We start from the raw sequence: 24,361 nt of genomic DNA, 5'->3' as shown, positions 1-24,361 counted from the left end.
TTATTATTATTATTATTAGGAAAATAAAAAGTCAGATGTTCACCATAAATGGTTGTGCAATTTACTGTCTACCAAAATTGCAAAGCTTTGTATGTCAATATCAGTTAAACTGTGTAGTATCTTCCATCTTTTAGTACTTCACTGTGTTTAGTATGCAAGTAGAACACTTTTTGTTTTTTATCTGATACAATTTCAGTTATAAATAATTATTAAAAGAAATGAACATAAAAGATTACTGTGTGCAACTGACCTGTTTGCGAAGAGTATGTACTTCCTGCTGAGCTCGCTCTCGTTCTTCAATTTCTGTAGTTAGTCGTGCTTGAAGTTCGCGCTCTTCATTGAGCCTCTGGCTACCTTCTGCCCGAGTACGTGACAGTTCTTCTTGAGTAGCCTGTAGCTGCTGAGCTGTCTGTAGCTGTTGTCTCTCCACTTCACGCAGCTGGCCCTGTAGCCTTGCCCGTTCACTGTCGAGTGTTGCCTTCACATCTTCTAGACCTGTGTTATGTTAAACAATAACAATCTTTCTTTTTTCTAAAAAAGACACATGAAATGAAATTATGAATATGCAGAACAGAAGTGGAAAACCTCAACACTTATTGTTGAAAAAGAAACAAAGAAAGCTGGGCTGAGAGGCGCATGAATAGAAAACCATTGTGAAAAAGGCAAAATAGAAAATGAGAAATAGCAAAGAAAAATAGACAAGCAATGAAGGGAAATACTGATTTTTAGAGCTATTTGACAAGTCAAACATAAAATGTAGCTCAGGAGTCACAAATAACAGAAGATAGTAAAAACTCTCAAATTTGTTAGTACCCGTAAGAGCTGAGGAAAACTCCCCAAGCATGATATGCAAATAGTCCGAATTCAAGTAACAGTGTAATGAAGCCATGGAGGCAACAAGTTAAATACACTTTTCTCTATGAAATGACTTAACGCAAACGTACTTGCTATCTTCTGATATGCATCTTCTAGGGTGCGGCTCTGTTCACGTTTTTCACCCTCAATACGTTTCACATATTCTCTTAATTCTTTATTGGAACTGCTGTACTTGTCTTTTTCATAGTTGCTATCTGCAAGCTGTCTTCGGACATCGGTTAGCTCCTTGCGCAACATTTCACTGCTATTTTCCACTGAAAAATGTAAATAATACAGATTGAGTTGCAAAAAGGAAATAGATGAACTAACTAGCAAGAAATTTAAGTCCAGGAAATCAGTTCCACAGAACAAAGTTGTAAACATTAGACACATGTCATGAGTATATTATTTTTATTTATAATGCATAACACAGATGAGCATTAATAATACTTACAACTGCAGAAACATGTATATTTAACTGCTGCCAAAAGAATAAAAAGTCTGTAGTTAGTTTATCAGACAAATAAATCGAAAAACCATGGCTGAGTATGCAATGTTCAAAAATTTAGATATCTTTTGCCATCAGAAAGGAAAATGAAAAATGGAAAAAAGGTAAGATGTACAAGTATTTATTGAGGGGAAGCAAATATTCACTCAGAGCTTACATTAGAGTGTCGGAGCACAAAGATGTACTTGGGAAGAAAGAAGAAGGAAACTGCCTGTGCCCTTTCAAAGGAACCATCCTGGCATTTGCCTTAAGCAGTTTAGGGAAATCCTGGAAAATCTAAAGCTAGATGACTATGAGGTTTTGAATTGTCATCTTCAACAATGACAACAGCAACAACAACAACAGTAATAGTTTGTAATTTGAGAATCGGTTGTTGGACCACAGTTACTTTTGACACTCGTCCTGCATTCACTTGTCTCTAATTCTAGTATTATGAATGACTTTTCATTTCCTCTATCAACTGTACATGCTATACTATTTTAGGTATAATTCTCTTTCACCAATTTTGGGATTTCTTTCTGATGAAGCGTTTCTTAAGTTCTGTATGTTCCTATTTTTATCATTTCATTATCCTCGTGTTACGCTGGAAATGAAAATACACTTATTAATTAATTACATTTATTAACTTCCCACACCACATTTATTTACATTATTAGAGAAGGAAGCATTTATACTGAACCCATTAAATGTAATCAATTAACGAAAAAGAGCTTTACAACCATACACCACTAAAACATATTTTTAAAAAACATTGTCATAACTTCTAAGTTCTCTTCTGAGACTTGAAGCCAATGGTTCGTCAATACTTGACTACAGTGTGAAAACAGCACCCCATAATTTGAACACTGAAGACAAATTTCCTTCAGCACAACACCAGACATTTGACAAATTACACATAACTTGCTTGCATTGAAAATTGCTTTTCCACTAAGAATATCTTATATGGCTGAGATGTGCTATATGTACACGTAATAAGATTATTTGCCATCTCAGCATTAATAAGAGTTCATTATCATTCGATGGTTGAAACAAGAACCTAGAACAGTGAACACAGACTTAATAGGAGGATCTGTTGCCCCAAGAATTGTTGGCCTAATTTGAAGGTGCAGTCCAGTGCGTTTCAGTGTCTCCTTTATAGTGGTTCTCTTTCTTGTGATTTTTTGCCAATAGCAGGTTTAGTACATTCCATGAAAAGACAGGTACCTCAGAAAAAGGTTAAGTAATAATATCTTTTTCCATTGCTACTACAAAACTTGTCCTTTTTTTTTAACTGTGCAATGTATTTTGTAAAACTGATGTTACATTTTGCTTAAGGAGTCAATTTAACAACTCTTATTACTTTTTAGATAACTTTCTTGAATCAACCCTGAAAAAGAATTAACAATAAATTATTTTTTTTAAAAAAAAAAGAACAGCCAAGTTGGACATTATCTTTGACTGCACCAGTGGCAGAAGTACAAGAATTAGTGTCAAAAATTTTGAGATACTACACATTCACTTCTGCCTGAAGTATTAGTGCCTTCATATTTCTCAAAAGCTTACTAGTTTAGTCACTAAAAATTCATTTTTCCACAGCAATGAAGCAAACTTCACTTTCAACTTGGAATACAGGTAACGTTTTCTTCAGTGAAGTCAGGTTTCACAATATTTTTGCACAGGAATTCGTATAAAAAATGATGCTGTTTAGAGAGATCTTTAATGTGATGCACTGATTAAAATGGATATTTTTGTAGTATGTCAGTATAAATAAGAAAATCAAAAATTTGCAAATCAACATGGCACCTGCTTGGTTCGCTTCTATCAGCCAAATATAGTACAGGACACTTGACATCATGAAAATGTATATCTGCCAGTAAAACACGACACACAGAATACTTAAAGGACACTCAGAATATTTAAAACAGGACACTGAGAATATTTATTTCAATACTTATTAATATCATTTTCACCATTCTATGGTCTCTCTGATGTAAACTGCATTCAGTCTTGTTCAGTTCACATTCATTAGTGTTCGCTCATGGTCCTCTGGCTGTTGGTCATCGAAGGATCATAGGTTAAAAAGGAAAAGTACAATAAATTTCCTTGAAAATACACAAGTGTGAAAAATTAAAATTATACAAAAGATCTGATCATTGTCACTGTTACGTTCACAACAGTTGTAATTACAAGACTGATGTATCACTGTTATGTTGGAGATTTTTGATAGTACATGAAAATGGTTTACATGGTATCATGCTCACTGCCCTGTAGCAAACCAAATAGTAGATTTTGTCAAGTAGCATATGTGACAGCTTATATGTATGTATTAAACCTCATTAATCATATTTTAATTACATTATTTTCCTTGCATGTACTTTAAATCAGTCCTTGAAGTGCTTTCCACTTACGAGGTGTGGCTAGAAAAAAACCGGACTAGTAATGGTGAAACAATAAAACGAATGCAATAAGGCTGAAAGTCGCGAAGACACCAGTGATGACACTCGCACTGGCAGACCATTGTCAGCAAAAACTGATGCAAGCATTGAAAAAATCGGTAAACTTGTTCGACAAGATCGCTGCTCTGCTCTGATTGTTAAACGGCGATCTTGTCGAACAAGTTTACCGATTTTTTCAATGTTTGCATCAGTTTTTGTTGACAATGGTCTGCCAGTGCGAGTGTCATCACTGGTGTCTTCGCAGCCATCTTTAAATCGTTTAAACCACTCAAACACTTGTGTTCGCGATAAACAATCATCGCCGTACACTTGTTGTAACATTACAAACGTTTCACTTACAGATTTTCCTAGTTTGAAACAAAATTTGATGTTAACACGCTGTTCTTTCTGTACAATCAACATTTTCCGACGCACAGACAAAACGTCAACTACTTAAAACAGACGCCACGGGCAGACTGAGTGCAGGAGGCAGATGAAACTCGAGCAGTAGGCGGAGCGAGAGTCACGTGACAGGCCACGCGACTTTCAGCCTTATTGCATTCGTTTTATTGTTTCACCAGTACTAGTCCGGTTTTTTTCTAGCCACACCTCGTATCACTGCAGACGGCAGAGACTGTCCAAGAGATAGCAGCTACTGAATTGTGAACAACCACTAATGTAAAAGTTTCCAGTAACTAACAAACAGAGAGTAAATGCTAGCATTTATTCAGATTATGTTGGTCATCGGTACTTAATATTCTGCTTTTAAATTTCCTCCTCAATTGTACTGAGACGCCAATGAAAATCAACATATGTGCAAAGTTTTCGAAATTAGAGTTGCAATTCAGTATTAACTGCACTTCTCAAAACATTTACCCTGAACTCCTTTTTTTAATGCTATTTTGCTTACTTTGTCACAAACAATGAGCTTTCCATGCAAAATAAACCTCTCTGAATATCAAAGGTAAGCAGAGTAGTGGCTCTGTGCTACAATTAACGCCAAGAAACAATAATGCAGCGCTGATATGCTATGCCTGTTATTTTGTATTCTTTTCTGTTCCAACTAGGGTAAACACTAGCTCATGGATACAAGTGAATTGTAGTAAACACTGGGAAATTGTCTGTAACTGTTCATTTGCTTGACTTCACTTCCATTCACCTAGTTGTAAATCGGGCTTGATGTATTCATAGGCCGGGGCATATATTGGGTTAAAAGTCCTCAGATACCAAGCTCATTTACGTTTTTGCTGAACAAAAGTGTTGCGCTCAATGTTTTTCATATTTACAGCTGCATATTACGAAAATACCCAGTTTAATTGATGCTCTGCATTAAAGATTATTATTATTATTATTATTATTATTATTATTATTATTTTAAACGTGCCACTTTTTTGTACAATAGGTTGTGCAAAAATGCCAGGAAACGTCGTGTTGCTGACTAAAATTGGTACTGGAATGTTGTCACTTGATGTCATATCTGGAACCACAGTTCTTTAAACAAGAAAGCCACTGTTATTTTAAGATTATATGTAATTCTCAGAACTGGAAAAAAAGGTCAAATCCAATTTCAGCATTCAATAACTATTAGTTACCAATATTAGTAAACTGCTACCCTTAGATTTACAACATTTTTGCAAGGGAACAGAAAAAATACCAGATTTTGCGACATTTAGTAACAATCTGAAGTTGTATTATAGCACTAATAGTTGGAGATTTTGTATTTATTTTTGCTATGTGACAGAAACACATAACCACACTCCACAAACACTCCCCAGTTATCCCTATGCAAAGGTGTACAATTTGTACAATACACTCGAGGAGGAAGAAATAACTGAAGGTATGTCAGTCAGTCTCTAGGTTATTATAGGTATGCCACCAAATCTGAGCAGCAACAATGAAAGAAGTATGTCATGACAATGCCGATGGAACCAACCTCCAAATCACCTAAAGCGATTTAAGTAAACCATGAAAAACCTACATAAGAGGAAAGTGCCTTCACCATTGAGTCACAAAAAATGCTGACATAATGATTAGGAATCCATCTCACCATTTCAGGGTAACTAACAAAACCTGTGTATGAGAGTCACAACATTTTTTTGTCACAATAACTAATTTATAGTACCTACAGCGGCAAGGAAACATAACATGTTTTGATGAGATGCTGGATTATGTCATAACTTAAATGAGTTATTTAATACTTTATGTACTATAATAAATGCTCAGAATTTGAGGCCCGCTTACAGGATTATGCATCTTGCTGTAGTTGTTTTTATTTCAGCAATTGGAAAGCCTTTTCTATTCCAGATAGTTAAAAATAACCTGGTTAAAGAAAATCCAAAATGAGTATAATAAAATATTTTTGTACATTCCTGACCAAACCAGGACTCAAATTCAGAGCCTTAAATATTGTGTACAGTGTTCTTACAGTTTGAGCTGTCCATGTACAATTGTCCGTAGATCTTCAGTTCTCCAACATACTCTCTCCTACAATCACAAATCAAAGAATCTATTCTGCACACCAGTAGAAGTAGTTTAAAAACAGTTCACATTACAATGAAGGAAGAAATATTTGTTCTGGAAACAACTTTTAGGCTGTGGCTAACACTTCAGTGATAACATTTCTTCCATAAGTATTGGCATAGCAACACATGCAGGAGAGGTTAAGTACTAACGTTATTGAAACTGTTCAAGAACAGATTGAGAGTATTACTAGCAAAAGGCAATGTTTCAGTTTTGAATCCCATTCCAGGACACAGTTCCGCTCTGAAAGAAAGTTTCAAAATCAGCACAATCTCCTGCAGAGTGGAATATCCATTCTGAAAAGAGACACTAGTTTGTGCCAAGCCATTTATTCACAACATTCTTTCCTCTAGGAGAGCTGATCTAACAAGGTATGCAGGAGCATTCCATGAAGTTTGAAAATTAGGAGAGAGTACTACTAAGAAGAAAGCTGTGTGAATGTGTCATAAGCAGTGCCTCAATAGCTCAGCCAGAAAGAATGATGGAAGGATGATTAGGGTTTATTGTCCTATCAATGATGATATCATTAGTGATGGAGCATAAGTTCAGATTGGAAGAAGATGTGAAAGGAAATCAGCTGAGACTTTTTGAAAGGAACCATCCTGACATTTGAATACAGCAGTTCAGAGAAACCACAGAAAATCTAAATTGGGATGGCTGGACAGGGATTTGAACTGCATGCACCGTGTCTTACCACTGTGCCTTCTTGCTTGATCAATCTGTGAGAGCATTATCTGGGAAAGGTAGGATTCTGGATACATGTTCTCCTCTGGCATCCAAAGAGTGCGCAAACAGTGCATACTCTGCTTCAGAGTGAAATATTCATTCTGAAAAAGATTATATAATAGGTACATCTCTCTGACTACTTCTTATTTTATATAACATGAACTGTAGATTTCATTCAAGTGACGTACATGAGGAATATTTTTGAAGCAGTATCAACAAAGGGCTTATTCTGAAACAAAAGATCAACAGGTGATAGTAGGATTTGGGTTTGTCACAGATTACCATATCAATTGTAAGATGTTTTTAGCAGGAGCATAAAACAAGTTATTGCATGTTTAAACTGGTTATCAATCATGTGTGAGTTTGATAATGGAACACAATTACATTTCTGGTTTTTTAAAGAATTACATACTCATTACAAACCCATAATGAATAATGTGTTATTTACCTCACTGCAAAATACTGGAAGACACTAAATTCCAGAAGGTGTTTTTGCTCTAAAATTTGAGGCAATGAAAGAAATACAAGAATAATGACATCAATGTGTGCCCACAAGAGAAGCCCCATCAAATTTCTTTTTCTTTTTCAATTTTTTAAATGATGATACAAATGTAGTTGTAGGGAGATACTCAAAAGAAAGATGTGAAACTAAAAATTATGGTAAAGGCAATAGAATATCACTTTTCAAAATTAACAGAAATGCCTCTTCCTGTAGAGGAGTAACATTCACTGTGGGAACGATCATGAAGAAACGGTAAATAGAGTGGACCCATGACTGATTCATTTCCTACTGGTGTTAATAGTAATACTGAAACCCCACCTAACAAATGTGCCTTACATCTCACAAATAAAAACAGAAGGTTACAACTTACATTCTTTAAGTTTGCGCAGTGTCTCCTGCAGTTGCTGATGACAACTGTCATATCTATCTTCAGCTAGATGTAACTGAACTTTCAGTTCTTGAGCTTCCTGCTGAGCAAGATCACGCTCCTTACGAATTTCAGCAGCGGATGCTTCAAGCTTAGCTCTTTCATCTTCTCCTCTTACTCTAATGGAACAAAGACCTTCTGTTAAATATTTTCACAAGACACACAAAATATGCATATAGTAGCATAAATGGTGAAGTTTTCCATGATGACCTACATTCTACCTGTATTTATAATATTCTAACAAACTATGTATTTGAAGATGTTCATAAATTTTGCATAGGTTTAGGAATCTCTGGCCACTCTGCATTATTCAATGAACTACAAAAAATTAAGAAAGAAATTTCCTGTAACAAAAGCCATAAGAAAAGGATCTTCAATGAAAAAAAATTAGTTACATTTAGAAATAAGTTAATAGACATTGAATGGCCTTACAACATCTGCATTTTGAGTAACTTTAACAATTTTTAAGTAACTTTCCTGAAATATTTATTGGAACTTTTCCACTCAGAACAACATGCAACAAAATGACTAATAAACTTAAATGGATAACCCAGGATATAAAAATTTCCAGTGCCAGGAAGAGAAAACTCGACAATCAACTGAAATATAATAAAAACGGACATTTTACTGAATATGTTTGTCAGTGTAAAGCTATATTTTTAAGAGTTATGAGGGCAGCCAAAAAAAAAGGCAAACAAGAAGTTTATAGTACAACCTAAAAGTAAAACAAAAGCAGTGTGGTCTGTTGTCAAATCAGAGTTAGGTGTAAGCGCTAGTAGTAATGAAATATCTAGGATTAAAGTAGATGATAGCTTTATTGTAACCCCAGGTCAAATAACAGAGTGTTTAAATGAATTGGGGCAAAGTCTGATGTTGATGTAGCAGAGTATCAGAGTAAAGTAAATCCCTTTGGAGTCCACTATGAAGTTGAGTATCTTACAGATTTTAAAAAAGTCACAATAAAGGATATGGAAAATATCATATTATCATTAAAAAATAAAAACTCTGCTGGTTGGGATGGGATACCCACTAAAGTGATTAAAATGGTGAGTGGCATAATAGCTGTTCCCCTAACTACAGTATTTAACCAGTCTTTTGAACAGGGATGCTTTACCGGGTAGTGAAAGTAGCTGCAAACCAGATCAAAAACTTTATTGTAAAAAATGGTATTATTATAAGTAACCAATTTGGATTTCAATGAGGAAAAAATAATCTGGATGCAGTGAGTAACTTTATTGAAAAGATAGACAATTATTGAAAAGATAGACAAATTATTGGATGAGAGGAGTAAAAGTGCAGGTATCTCCTGTGATCTCACAAAAGCACTTGGCTCTGTGAACCATGACTTGCTTATCTACAAATTAGACAACTACAGGATTAAGGAAAATGCTCTAAATTGGCTAACATCATACTTACAAAACAGAAAACAAAGGGTAACTAGCACCTCAGATGCAGTGAATCATTGCCCTAAATGGAGTACAGTACCACAAGGTGTGCCTCAAGGCTTCATTTTGGGGCCAATCCTGTTCCTATTCTATGTAAATGACTTATCCATAAATATAAATTCCTCATCAGTTCTGTTTGAATACAATACTTCTGTTTTAATTGAAGATGACAATGCAGAAACAATTCCAAGCTCCATCGTAAGCACATTGGATATCTTAGAAAACTGGTTCCAGTTAAATGGGTTGAAACTGAACACAGTAAAAAAACTCATATGATACATTTCAAAACCAAACATTCAAAATGTATGGGACTTAAAATATAACATGACAAGCAACCAATGAAAGAAGTCGTTATGGTCAAATTACTGGGACTAAATGTGAACAAGAAGTTAAGCTGGAATACACATATTGATTTCCTATCAAATAAACTAAGTAGTTTTGCGTCTGCAATGCAAATACTAGCAAGTCTGACTGATTTGAGTACACAAAAAATGGCTTATTATAGTTATTTTGAATCTGTCATTAAATATAGGATAATCTTCTGGGGAAGTTCAAGTAGTGTATCTCAAATACTAAAACTGCAAAAGAAAATTGTCTGACACGTGTACTGCACAGCAAACAGAGTTTTGTTGCCAATTGTTTCGCAAACTAAAAAAACCTAACCGTTCCCTCCACATACAATTATGAAATTATAATCTTCCTACACAACAGACAAAAATTATTGGATGAGAATCATTTTAACCATACATATAACACAAGAAATAAAAATAATTTTATGCTATGCACACACCAGTTGAAAGTATATGCATGGCTACACAGTATATGGGGATGATAATATATAACAAGCTAATGGGCAAAAAACATATTTAATATGAAGCCGGAAATTTTAAAATTGAGGCTACAATAGATTCTGTGGGAAGAATGTGACTATTCAATAGAAGAATTCATAGAGGATGAAATGATAATTTGAGCAAGTGGTAATTAAATGTTATTTATCGTATGCATATACAACAAAATTGTATAATTATTATGAAGCTGTTTGTTAACATCAGCTTTTCTTTGTTTATGGTGAAATTTTACCACAATTTGACGTGTCTCCTGTACCTGAATCAAATGATTTAGGTTATGGAAATTATGAGACAAATACGCCACAATTCACGATTCTCCTAACTGTAAATGATATTCTAATGTATGTTAATCTACATAATCTTCATTTATGGACAGTCATTCCTTGAGCTCAACATACAGAAAATAATTTTTAATAATTGTATTTGTACTAAAATACATTTTCTCTACCACTGGAGCACATCCAGTGTTAATGTACTAATGGTATACAAGGGACGTGGGTATTTTTCACATTACACTGGACATTAGTTTTGGCAACTAATTACCAAAAATTAACCACTGTACATTATTGCAGATGAACAGTTAACAGAGATGGCATCTGCTCTAATTTCACAACAGAAGTAGTACTAAGTATTGTTTAGCACAATATTGTCAGAACACATGATGGTAAAGGAAAACATATTGTCAATATTAACCTCATTAATGACAAAGAAGTAAACTGAAACCTACCATGTTGATTACTGGAATGGGACAAAAATTTGATGTTGGCTTTTCAGAGTTTTGTAGTACTGATAATAGCTACAAAAAATAAAGATGACCCAATGTCTAAACAACAATTGATTTTTTGTATCTATATATTCCCAGAGCAGAATAACACCCTTAAATTCCATAAAACTTTTTTCCCCAATGCATGCAGATGCATCATTATTATGATAGAGAGAGAGAGAGAGAGAGAGAGAGAGAGAGAGAGAGAGAAATTAGTAAGTATTAATTATGTAGCACATCTCATATAAACTCAAATATTCATTTCAATTTAGGGCACTACCTCACTGTTTGCAGACAGTAATTTTGTTGATATAATGCATCATATTGTTTAACCCCACCCGCTCCAACACCATCCCTTCCCTTTCCACTACAAGTTATTCCCTGTTTTTTCAGAATCTAACAACAGACATTTAATGGCAAAATTTCAGCCTCTGTTACAAAGCTACACATTACAGGTCCCTCATTACTTCATCAGTTCTAGTGTTCCTACGCCGTGACACCGTGTCACCAAATTAACAAATAAAATCTGTCTCAGCCACGTCTCAGCATGGCATAGAACTATGCACATGGAATACTGATGGTGCAGCAAGAAGTGTTCCATGAACCTAATGATGGGGCCAAATCACCACATCACTACCCTACCGTGGAGTTCACTGCCTGAAACTGGAAGTACTAATGACGATATAATATGATGCAATGCTGGAGCAGTTTTACACTCATTAGTGGTCACTATAAGGTGATGCATTCCAGCAGAATATCCAAGGACAGGCAAAACTGTCATCCTTCTTTGATCATATTCAGGGTAGTCACAACAAAGCGTTTCCAGAGAAAGCCAAGAGTTTTCTCCACTGCTGTAGTTTTGGCTGTTAATGATTCTGCTGTTGTTGCACTTCAGTGAGAAGAGGATATGTAAGACACTCTTCCACAATTGTCACTCACAATTTGGAGACACTGACGTGCAGCCCCACTAATATAGAAAAAAATTGACAAATCCAATCAACTAATTTCTCTATAGGTCCCCTATCAGCCATTGTCAATTGGCAACCCAATGATGTACCAAGGTTTCCTTAAAACTGTGCCTAAGCTTCTCCCATTTGATAAACTTGTACATCAATAGGAAAATTACCTGGATTAATATTTTGCTCAGTAACAAACATTTTGTTTCCATATATCTACCTGGCTGCAGACTAATGATCTCATTAATTACTGCCCTACTCAGATTTATCCTTAGCATTTCTTTTATAAGTTTTCCCCCATTCATTTTAGTAACCTTTCCAATGCAGACAAGCAGGAAGGGAGTCAAGCACTAGATTTCTTGGTTGACGACCCCTGATGCAAACAGCCCGATCAAGATGGTCCCACAGATTCTTAACTGGGTTTGAATGCAGGCCGTTTGGTGACCAGGGGAGTATGGTAAACTCATCCCGGTGGTCTTCGAAACCAACACACACACACACACACACACACACACACACACACACACGCTCTCTCTCTCTCTCTCTCTCTCTCTCTCTCTCTCTAAAAGCTATGTGAGAGGTTGCACTATGCTGCTGGCATATGCAATCAAGACGAGGAAAAACAAATTGAATGTAGGGGTGGGGAACTGTCTCCAAGGACATGGCCTTCCACAATGACGACATTTCTCAAGGACTCCACGAAAACATTCCCCAGATCATAATGCTCCCTCCTCTGGCCTGGACCCTTCTGACGATCCAACGACTATCTGTCTGAACAACATGATTCATCTGAAAAGGCTACTTGGGGACAGAGCTGGAGATGAGGAGACAGGGGCTAAAAGAAAGTGACAACAGTAGGATTGTGGTATGTGTTGTAAGGACAGTTCCCATCCAAGTAATTCTGAGAAGCTGCTAAGGCCAAGAGATGGGGGAGGATGGAAGGTGTACAGGTGGCATGGGAAGGTTTTCAGGTAGTGTGGTTTGTAAATCAGCTGTTGAAGTAAAGTACTTCTCTTGGCTACAGTTGGTGGTGGTCATTCTCTTGAATGGGCAACTGCTTGGTTGACTGTCATGCCCACATAAAACTTTGTGCAAAAATTACAGCAGAGCTGATGTATGATGTAAATGCTTTCACTAGTGGCCCTGCATTTGACAGGATAGTAAAGCATATACTTGTGACAGAACTGATAATGGATGTGCTGGGTGGATGCATAGGACAGATATTGCATCTGGGTCTTCCACAGCAGGTTTGTGAACCATGCAGTAAGCGGTTAGGAGTGAGTGTGGTGTATGGGTACACTAGGATGTTTTTCGCGCTAGCAATGCGGTGGTATACCACTTTAAAAGGGATGGGAAGGAATATGGGTAAGATGTTCCTCACTTCTGGACACAACATTAACTAGTTGAATCTGTACTGAAGGATATGGTCACATGGTTGCAGTCCAGATTAATATCAGGTAATGACGGGGTGCTCCATTGCAGGTGGTTCATGAAGTCACTTGGAACATTGGGGGCTCAAATGGCTCTGAGCACTATGAGACTTAACATCTGAGTTTATCAGTCCCCTAGAACTACTTAAACCTAACTAACCTAAGGACATCACATACATCCATGCCAGGGGCAGGATTCGAACCTGCGGCCATAGCAGTCGCGCGGTTCCAGACTGAAGTGCCTAGAACCGCTCGGTCACACCGGCCCGCGGAAGATTGGGGGCATACGTGAACATGGCACATGGTATGTTTGCAAACTAGGCTTGGAGGGTACCATCTGATTGGGAAGACCTTAGCAAGACCTTTAGCATACTGGGCATGGGATTGTTCATCACTGCAGATGTGTTGTCCAAGGGTGTCCAGGTTCTATAGCAGGTACTGTTGAGGGTTAGAGGGTTTAATATTGATCAAGGTTTTTATGAAGCCACCAGAAAGGTGTAGACCAATGTCTAGGAGTGGAACATGCTGGGCGGAGAAGGAACAGGTGAAGGGGATGAGAGAGAAGGTACTGAGACTGTGGAGCAAGGAGGATAGTGTCTTGGCCCGTGGTCTAGATCATAAAGGTTGTATCAACGGATCTCAACCAGACGAGGGACTTATTTGAGATATTAACAATGTAGGAAAAAGACAGATTGCTACTTACCATAAAGATGACACATTAAGTTGCAACTAGGCACAATTAAAAGACACTTACACAAAGATTTCGGCCACAGCCTTCATCAGAAAAAGAAACACACACCATTCATTCACACAAACAAAAACACTTCACACACGATTGCCAACTCAGGCAGCTCAGACCAGAATGCAACTGTCACATGGAATGGAAGTGGCAATCTTGAGGGGGTAGGAAAGGGGAAAGAATAGAAGAGTAGCATTGTTCATGCGAAACTCAGCTTGTCCTTTTCTCACACGATATACTTAGAACTATGGATGAAGGGCAACAGGTAGATTTCATATTTCTAGATTTCCCCAAAACATTTGACACAGTGCCCCACTGCAGGCTGTTAACAAAGGTATGAGCATATGGAATAAGTTCACATATATGTGAATGCCTCGAAGACTTCTTAAATAACAGAACCCAGTATCTCGTCCTCGACAATGAGTGTTCATCAGAGACAAGGATACTGTCAGGAGTAAAGCAGGGAAGTGTGATAGGACCGCTGTCGTTCTCTATATACATAAATGATTTGGTGGCCAGGCTGGGCTACAATCTGCAGTTGTTTGCTGATGATGCCATGGTGTATGGTAAGGTGTCAAACTCAAGTGACTAGGAAAGATACAAGGCGACTTATACAAAATTTCCAGTTGGTGTGATAAATGTCAGCTATACAGATGAGTAGGAAGAACAAACCTGTAATATTCGCATACAGTATTACTAGTATCCTCCTTGACACAGTCAGGTCGTTGAAATATCTGGACATAACACTGCAAAGCAATATGAGGTGGAATGAGCATGTGAAAACTGTGCTAGGGAAAGCAATGGTTGAGTTTGGTTTATTGGGAGAATTTTAGGAAAGAGTGTTTCACTTGTAAAGGAGATTGCATACAGGACATTGGTGTGACCTTTTCTTGAGTACTGCTTGAGTGTTTGCGATATGTACCAGATTGGCTTGAAGGAAGATATCAAAGCAATTCACAGGTGGGCTGCTAGATTTGTTGCTGGTAGGCTTGAATGACACATAAGTGATATGGAGATGCTAGAACTCAAATGGAAATCCCTGGAGGGAAGGTGATGTTCTTTTCAAGAAACACTATTGAGAAAATTTAGAGAACCAGCATTTGAAGATGACTGCCGAATGATTTTACTGCTGCCAACATACATCACGTGTAAGGGCCACATGGATAAGTTATGCGAAAGTAGGGTTCATACGGGTACATACACGCAGTCATTTTTCTCTCACTCTATTTGCAAGTGGAACAGGAGGGAAAATGACAAGTAGCGGTACAGGGTACTGTCCACCACACACCATACGGTGGCTTTCAGAGTGTCGATGTGTATGTAGATATACAGCTGGGGGCCTATTGGGAGTCTAGTCCCTGCGCACTCCACCAGACAGTGCTGCTCTCTCACCCCACTCGTACACTGCTATCCCTCCCCCTTCCTCAGCCCCTCCAGATTGCTGCTTCCATTCCAAATGACAGTTGCATTCTGTGCAGAGTTGCTGGAGTTGGCTACCATGTGTCCGTGAGGTGTGCTTGCTTGTACGAATGAACAGTACGTGTTTCTCTCTCTTAGTTTGATGAAGACTGTGGCCGAAAGCTCTGTGTAAGTCTCTTAATTATGCCTGCCTGCAACTTAATGTGTCATCTTTATGGTAAGTAGCAATCCATTTTTTCCTACATTGTTGCTATTCCAGCCTGGAATTTCTATTGTTTAATTTGGGATATTAGGTGGCTAGGAAGGTTGGCTTTAGATTGGCCATAAACAGAGTGGCATATGATGGTACCATGTGGGTGCCAACTGTTGTGCCAAATCTGATTGTACATGTAGTTTGCATGTGTATAAGGTATCAGGTGGTGCTTTGAATTAGCAGGATGTTGGGAGAGTAGTGTTTGACAGCAACAAGTCCACCGACATGGGGGATGTTGGATCCAGGTGGTAATGGTGTGAGGATGGTCGAAAGACAATGAACAAAGTGTTTTGTCTTTGATACGGTAAGCTAGGTTGCAGGCAATGAGTTGAGGGTGCTGGTAATCAAGAATTAAGATTCTTTCCATGGTGGCACAGTAAAACCCACAAAGGTATATCCAGGATGGTACTGATTATAAATTTTTGGAAGCATGTAGGAGGGGGATTTACAGGAGATAATATGAGTGAGTAGGGAGGTGTATTCAGAGACAGAGGTTCTGCGATGGACAGAAGTTTATGCCCGACTTCTGGGATGGGATCTCATTGGCAGGGCTTGTAGGTGAAAGGGCAGACAATTGGGGCACAGCTTATGTCACATAATTGTAGCAGTTCATCTTGAAAGTGGTTGAGCCTTTGTTTACAAGGACAATAATAGATAAGGAGTCTGTCAAATTTGCAGATGACAGTTATTTCCTCTACAAGTGGTTTGGATTTTTGGAAAGGGATCTAGGAAAAGAGGATGAGATAAAGTCAGACACAGGAATTCCTAGAAAGTTACCCAGGGGTGGTTGGGTGGAATTAGAGGGGCTTCACTGATGGTGTGGAAGTCTGTAAGTATATTGTAGTGTCTAATTTTTACATTTACTGGCATTTTTTTTCTGCTAGTGTCCCTGGTTGATACGCTATCTCAGACATTCTACATCTGGCATTATTTGCATCTGTAATCAATTAATTTATGTGAATTACTTTTTGAAGTATTTTGACTTATGGACTAGTTTTTAGCACTTTGCATGCATCCAAGATGTTGATTAAATACTTTGTTTTGGATGTTGACATTTGAAACACTGTTTTATCTTCAATTTTTCTAAAAAATTTATTTCAACAAAGCCTATAGTCAAATACTTAAAAAAATAGCTTAATCATTAGTAAAAAAAACCAACCACTTAATCTGGACACCTTTGTTTTGGTCCCCAATTTCATTTGGTTGTTTGTTCCAGTTTCTTATAGAACCTTTCCAATTACTGAATTATTTTTCTGAGTTTGTTATCAACTTTAAATTAACAATGTGCTACATCTAATACTATGTATTGCTCAGATTTGTAAGATTGGCTTAAGGAGGAAATTTTTTTTAAGGATCGACCAGCATGTTTTCATGTTTATTGTGCTATTTTATATTCTCCTGATTTTTTTTGTGTGATTCTTGTTTATGGATTATTTGTTGGACTTCTTCTAAAGCAGTTAACACAAGTTCACATTTCGATTTTCAGGTCCCCACGTGGTTTCCAAATTAAATGGCTACTTGCACATAGTCTCTGTATTGTTAAGTTTTGTTTCCCCATTTTCTCTTCAAATGCATACACTAAGGTATTGATAATGCTATAGTACCTCCCTGAACATTTTCTAGAAGTCTGTTGTGTTATTTATTTGAATTAATTCTTCAATGTATTCTGACTGCACCTCCTGGCATTTGTTAGTGTTTCAGCAGTTAACTATTTTTAACTTTTTGTAAGTGATGGTAATATCCACTGTTTATTCTTCACATAAAGCAGTACTCTTCTCATCAAGCAGTACAGCTCATTCAACACCAGCCTTGATCTGCAGCTTAGTTCAGGAATGGAAACACTGTATTTGTTCATGCCTAAGTACTGCTACCATCCAGTCTCTCTTAACGAATGGAGAACTCACTATGTTTATCTGTCTAGTGTTATCTCTGTTTCCTCACACTACAGTTTTACAAATGGGAGAAGACAGTCACATATGAAAAAATACTGTATTCATGGTGTGTGTGTCCCAGTTTTTAAGCGTCTGTTGCAATATTTGATAACTTGCTGTACATTTTACAGCAAATCTGTCAAAGCATATAATTTATGTGGGGCTCGAGAAGCTGATAAATGAACCAAAACATTCTGGATACAAGGGAGAGGGTTCTCAAAAAGAAAATAGCAAATGTAACTTTTTGATGGTTGATTACTACTGAAACTTTGCTAAAACTGAAATAACGTTTTTCTGCAGCATTTAATGCAAAAAAAAAAATCATTTTGATATCATAGTAACAATTACCAACTCCTCATAAAAACTAATCCATATTTTTGTAGATTCCACAATGAGAAATCAATGAAAAATCATACAAGGAAATGATAGGGAAATAAGCAAAAGAAAGTGTAAGATATACAGAGGTGAAGAGTAGGAACAGTTGGCCAAGACCTGGATTAGTAGAGTTGTAAGGAAATGATGTGGTAACTCCCAATCCTTGTGACTTAGTCTGCCTCTATAGAAACACCTCTTACAGAAGTGTGTGATACGTATGTATCTTAATAAGATCTTATTGCTGAAGTCTGCGGAATTGTTTTTGTGATCTTAATGCATCTCTGTACAATAGTCAATTCTGTGCAGATTCTCTGCAAAATTACCATTTGAGCCTGCTTATCATCTCCCACTACAATTTTTGCTCCCAACAGTTCCATACATTAACAAACCAACAATTCCTTGACATTTCTGGTTGCATCTGATCTATCAGTTCCTTCTTTTAGTCAAATTGTGCCATGCCCTTCTTTTCTCCCCAGTTCAGCTCAGTACCTCCTCATTATTTATGTCATCTATCCCATCTCATAGTCACCATTCTTCTCCTGAATTATGAACAAAAAAGGTTCACTTACTAGTTTGTAATAATAAATAAAACAATCACTGAATGGTTTTAGTTCTCACACACTATATTTTTCTATAGCCTGAATTATCAATATTTTATCACACACCTGGCTTCATCCAATCTTGCTTTGAGTCTGGCAAGTTCCTCTCGTAACTGATTCACACTGGCACGGTCCTGCTCTGCACGTACTGATGAATCACGTCTAAGCCGCTCCAATGCTGCTTGCTCCTGTTCCAGTTCCCGTTGCACTGATTCTAATTTTGCTTGAACTGCTTGCTGATCATGGTGTGCTGAAAAAACCTTTGGTTAAGAAGCTCTATGTATGGTTATAATATAATTTGAATTAAAAATGTTTACCTTAAAATTGGCAAGATATAACCAATCAAGTTTTTGAATTTTCATTGTGCTAAATATATGTGAGTCTTGTTTAATTTTCCTCTTCATACAATTAATAGCATGCATCTTTTGATGTAATAACATAAAATGTCATTCACACTAGTGGGGGAAAATATCTGGCATATGCTGTGTTAAAGTCATTCTCTATTGTATCCATTCTCCCAGTAACATTATTCATACCGTGTCTTTGGAGAGCTTCCACATAAGTTGGAACCACACAGGATAAGCAATGACAAACTAAAATTTTGTATCATTCCAGGGGGAAATGTTTGGTGGCAAGCAGTTCAAGTGAAAGCTAGGATCTGATCAGAGAGAGAGAGAGAGAGAGAGAGAGAGAGAGAGAGAGAGAGAGATAGTGTGTGTGTGTGTGGTGTGTGTGTGTGTGTGTGTGTGTGTGTGTGTGTGTGTGTGTGTGTGTGTGTGCGCACGCGCGCGCGTTTGGAGCTTATGAGCACTCAACAGTCAGGTTATCAGTACCCTTACACACATTAAAAGAAACAAATGTGGTTAAAATTACAAAAATGTTATCATATAATGAGGAGGAAACCTATAAAATGACACTCATGCACTCACTCCCACTTCACTCGCATTGACTACACAATTGCTCTATCTCACGTGCTCTAAGACAATGGAGAAAGGGGAAAAGGTGCTATACATGGGATTAAAACACAAATAAAACAAAAGAGGAGCTAAAAGAAAGGCACGAGGAAGTGTGACTGACTGACCACTTACAAAAGACATGAGTAGGTCAGTCATCCCATTCACATGTTAAAAACATCTCCCTAAACTTTTTGGAAACATGTCAGACAAATCACTAAACTTTAAAACACCACATATGTTTGTATGTTACTAAAATAGAGGGCATTTCCATTGGCAACTCTGCCACTGCCTGCTCATTGGAAAATAAAACACAGTCTAATAAAATGTGACACAATGATCCATACACCACGAGTACCACACAGTCGAGGTTCCTCTCGCTGGAGCAAGAACATTAGATTAGATTAGATTAAATTAATTATTCATTCCATAGACCAACAAAAGAGGGGATCCTCCTAGGTGTGGAACATGTCAGAATGCCATGCATCATAGTGTTGTTCCCTATGTGAAGACAAGTAAGGAGAACCTCGTTGCATCAACATGGTTGGAAGGAGGCACATTGTGGGCTTAACTAGACGGAACTTACTGCCTGCCACTTCCAGCCACTCATGCTTCCACTGATGCAAGACCCTGTATCTGAACAGCAAAGTGGTAGCATGCAGGGGGATGGCACACCAAACTAACTGAGCATCACATGTCTCCTTGGCTGTTACATCTGCTCTTTCATTCCACACAGTACCCATGTGCCCTGGCATACAGAAGAAAGACACAACCTTTCCCAGTCGTTGTAGTTGGAGGAGGGTGTCCTAGATATTCAGGACTACTTTATCTGCTGGGTACATGCATTTTAGAGTGTGAAGGGCACTCAGAGAATTGGAACAGACAAGGAATTTAGAACTCAAATCACATCTCATCTGCTCCAGTGCCCTCAAGATCGCATATAATTCTGCATGAACACAGTAAAGCCTTGAGGCAGTCGGACCTTGAGCATATGTTCAAAGAAAATATCAGAATAACCAACAGAGCCCCCCGTTTTGAGCCACCCATTAAGACAGCTGTAAATGTGTGGTGCTCAGTTAAAATGTCTTTAAATAACATATTAAAAACTACACTAAATCTAAAATTACTCTGGGCTTCTGCAGTAACCAGGGAGACAGATGGATAAATCCCGGATCTGGGGTTGTACCTCCTCCACAACAAGAGATTCCAGCACATGCTGCACATGGATCCCAATGGCCTTGTTGCTCATGGACGACTGGAGAAAAGGCATCCCAGAGGCAGACAACAGTATGGTATGCAGGTGAATTTGGAGCAGTGAGAACTTACATGCCTGATGCAGCATGAGAAGTTGCTGTTGGACTGTAAGTGATTGTTCACCAGCCTCAGCAAAGAGATTGGGAATGGTGCAGGGCCTATGAGCACCAGTGGTCAGCCTAATTCTCTCATGGTGGATAGTGTCAATGATCTTCAGACCAGAAGGCCTTGCCGACCCATACAGTGCACACTCATAGTCTAACCTCAAATGCACGAAAGCCTTATAAAATAGGAGAAGATGCACCCTATCTGTTCCCAAAGCCTGCAGCTAAGCCACTTTATAGTATTCAGTGCAGTCGGTATTCTGGATTTCAGGTCTCTTGGCTGTGGTCACCACGACAATATGGAGTAAAAAATGAGGCCCATAAATCTTAGTGAGTCTTTAAAAGTAGAATGGTGTCCCTCACATGCAAGTCGGTTAAATTAAAAATATGACGAGATTGATAAAAATGACCACACACACACACACACACACACACACACACACACACACACACACACACACACTTATCTGCAGAAAACTGAAATCCCATATTTGCAGCCCACTCCTCTAACCTATGCACTGTAAGTTACAACTGGGAGGTCACTGTTGCAACATTGGAGAAGGAACAGCAAACAGCAAACTCATCTACAAATAAGGTGCACTGTACAGTACTTCTGACCGTAGACATGACAGTGTTTATGGTGATGGCAAAGAGGGTAACACTTCAAACACTGCCCTGAAGAAAACCATTCTCCTGCCCAAAACGATCCACCAGCACATCACCAACTTTGACCTAATAAAGTGCTTAGACAGGAAAGACGAATGAAGATGGGGGGGGGGGGGGGGAGGGGGGGTTGGCCAGGAAAGCCCCAGTGATGGAGTTGCATGAGAATACATCTCCAGGTAGGGTCCTATACCTTACTGAAATCAAAGACTATATCAAGACAGTGATGGTTACATAGGAAAACCTGCTGCACAGACGCCTCTAGTAGGGTCTGGTTGTCGACAGCGAAGTAAAATCTCCGGAATCCACACTGAGAGTGGCTAAGGAGTTGCCTTGCCTCTGACAACAATACCAGATGACGGTTAACCATTCGCTCCAGGATCTTTCCTACACAGCTTGTTATGGCGACGCTCCGGTAAGAACTGGGGAATGTGTGATCTTTTCCTGGTTTGAGGAGAGGTATCAGAACTGCCTCTCTCCATGAGTTGGTAATGTTTCTTGTCTGCCATATAAGATTAAACCATTTGAGGAGGATTTCCTTTGACACTGCTGGCAAATTTTGAAGCACAGAGTACCAGATTTGGTGATGACCTGGTGCAATATCACAAGTCTCAGAAAATGCCAATTCCATTTCCCACATGGAGAAACGGCACTCTTAAGATTCAGAATTGTGGGATCTGAAATCCAACTTGCTTCACTCTGCAGCTATATGGCAGCAGCAAAACACCAGATCCTAGCTGGCACTGGCAGTAGTTGTAGCAAAATGCTCTGCCATTGTCTGAGCGTTGTTTGGAGACACACATGTTTCAGCACTACTGCTGCTGGTAAACAACTGTGTTTATCGGAAATCATCCGGGTAGCTTCCATTACCTCTGTAGAACAAGTGGAAGTGCAGGAACATTTCCCGTGACCTTTTCTTGCTCTCCTTATTTACAGTCGAGCTTTGGCTCTCATGGCTGTGACATTATCAGTTGTTGGGCAGCATTTAAACTGTCAAAGAGCCACATTCCTGTCCCGGATTGCTGAATGCCACTCATCAGTCTACCAAGGTACAGGTTGCCTCCTAAGATGACCTGAAGGTGTTGGGATGGATAAGTCAGCAGTATCAGTGGTCCACCCTTCTTGGATGCTGTCATGGTGTTTGGACTCAGCCAACTGCCTGAACAACATCCTGTCTTTCCACAGTGGATGTGAGCCCATAGAGGATGAGGTTGAGTCTTGGGGGGAGATGATGTCCTGAGTCCGACATCGAGGTCCATTAGCTCTACCGAATAATTTTGGGAGATGTCAGAGAGAGTGACATCAAAATCGTCTGACTGTTAATTTCCTGACTTCATCAGGTTGATTTTCAGCCCGGTATAAGCTTCAGAGCCACAGCTGCAGCTATGTTAGTGCAGCATTGGCCGACACCCCACACTGAGCCTTTTGAGGGGCTGGGAGATCATCAATGGTGACAACAATGGCCAATGGGGGAGGTACAGGTATTGAAATAACTGCTGCACCACTAGTGCATTGAGAAATGCAGCTGCTGATATTGGCAATCTCTGTTTGTGAAGCACCATCAGCTGTTTCAGAACATAGGACGTAATCAATGTTGGGGACAGCATGGCTTTATAAATCCTTTTAGCCTCACCATACAGGATGCACTTCTTAGTCTTATGCTCTTGTATCTTTTGTTCTTCAAGATATATGCTGCTGTTCTGACTGCAGACAGGGTGATCCTCAGAGCTGTTCACACACTTCAAAGGTGATGAACATGTGACTCCTTTGTGGGCAACCATACCACATTTGCCACAAGTGTCTTCTCCCTTACACCTACGAGTAGTATACCCAAGGGGCTGGCATTTGCCAGATTAGCCTCAACTGGTTTCTCTTTTACAACCATCTGTAGTATGCCCAAAGCACCGGCATTTACCACATTTCCGACAAGAGGCTTCTCCCCTACACCCATGAGTAGTATGCCCAAAGCACTGGCATTGGAAACTATACATTGGGTTGGGTACATAAGGCCGCATGCTTAGGTGAAGGAAACCTGCCTTAATGTGCTCTAGAAGTTTCGTGCAGCTGAAAGTCAGTATAAACGAGTTGGATTTGGTAACATTGCTAGCCACCCTTTTCATGATATTCTGAACATCAACTATTCCTTCTTAGACCCACTCAACTTCCAATGTCCACCAGATCCTGGCACATAAAAAAAAACCTTTGCTGTAATTCAGTGCAGTGTGGAACTCTGTGTAAAAGGCATATTTCCCAAGGTATTTCACTTTCTGGAGTTGTGTTGCCTGCTGGGAATTATTTGTTCCAAAAAATAGTGTCCCACTGCATAACCACTTGACTCATTTTTAATGTTCCTGCAATGCCCTCTAAACCCTTTTGAATGTAAAAAGGGGAGACATTTTCAAAGGTGCCCTCTCTTCTTTTAAATATCCAAAATACATTCTGACCTGCAGCATGCATTCTGTTAGTAAATATTTAAGTGGTCTTAACAACTGAAGAACCTGGAGGACTCATCACATGAAACCTCTTGTGTGGTTGGGTGGTGGTACCTCCACGTGGCATACCAGTTCTGCTGAGAAAAGAAGAAGAAATTCCGAGGGGCCCATCCTGTTCCCACAAGCAGCTAGGGAAGAACAAGTCACCCTAGACAGAGCCCTGTGTGCCTAGGTAAGCCTGCACC

At 38.6% G+C, this 24,361-nt stretch overlaps 1 protein-coding gene across 1 annotated transcript in view; it reads right to left on the bottom strand.

Annotated features, from left to right (window-relative positions):
- LOC126161742 (rootletin) overlaps nucleotides 1-24,361 on the bottom strand; it is a 267,518-nt gene that overhangs the window by 105,434 nt on the left and 137,723 nt on the right. The window contains exons 18-21 of the mRNA XM_049917782.1: nucleotides 18,775-18,960; nucleotides 7,896-8,069; nucleotides 945-1,130; nucleotides 251-495 (exon numbers count right to left, since the gene is read on the bottom strand). Coding sequence (XP_049773739.1) covers nucleotides 251-495; nucleotides 945-1,130; nucleotides 7,896-8,069; nucleotides 18,775-18,960 — 791 coding nt within the window. The remainder of the gene's footprint in view (nucleotides 1-250; nucleotides 496-944; nucleotides 1,131-7,895; nucleotides 8,070-18,774; nucleotides 18,961-24,361) is intronic.

Source organism: Schistocerca cancellata, chromosome 2 (assembly GCF_023864275.1).
Source record: "Schistocerca cancellata isolate TAMUIC-IGC-003103 chromosome 2, iqSchCanc2.1, whole genome shotgun sequence".
Taxonomy (NCBI): domain Eukaryota; kingdom Metazoa; phylum Arthropoda; class Insecta; order Orthoptera; family Acrididae; genus Schistocerca; species Schistocerca cancellata.
This window is presented reverse-complemented; position numbering and strand designations above follow the sequence as displayed.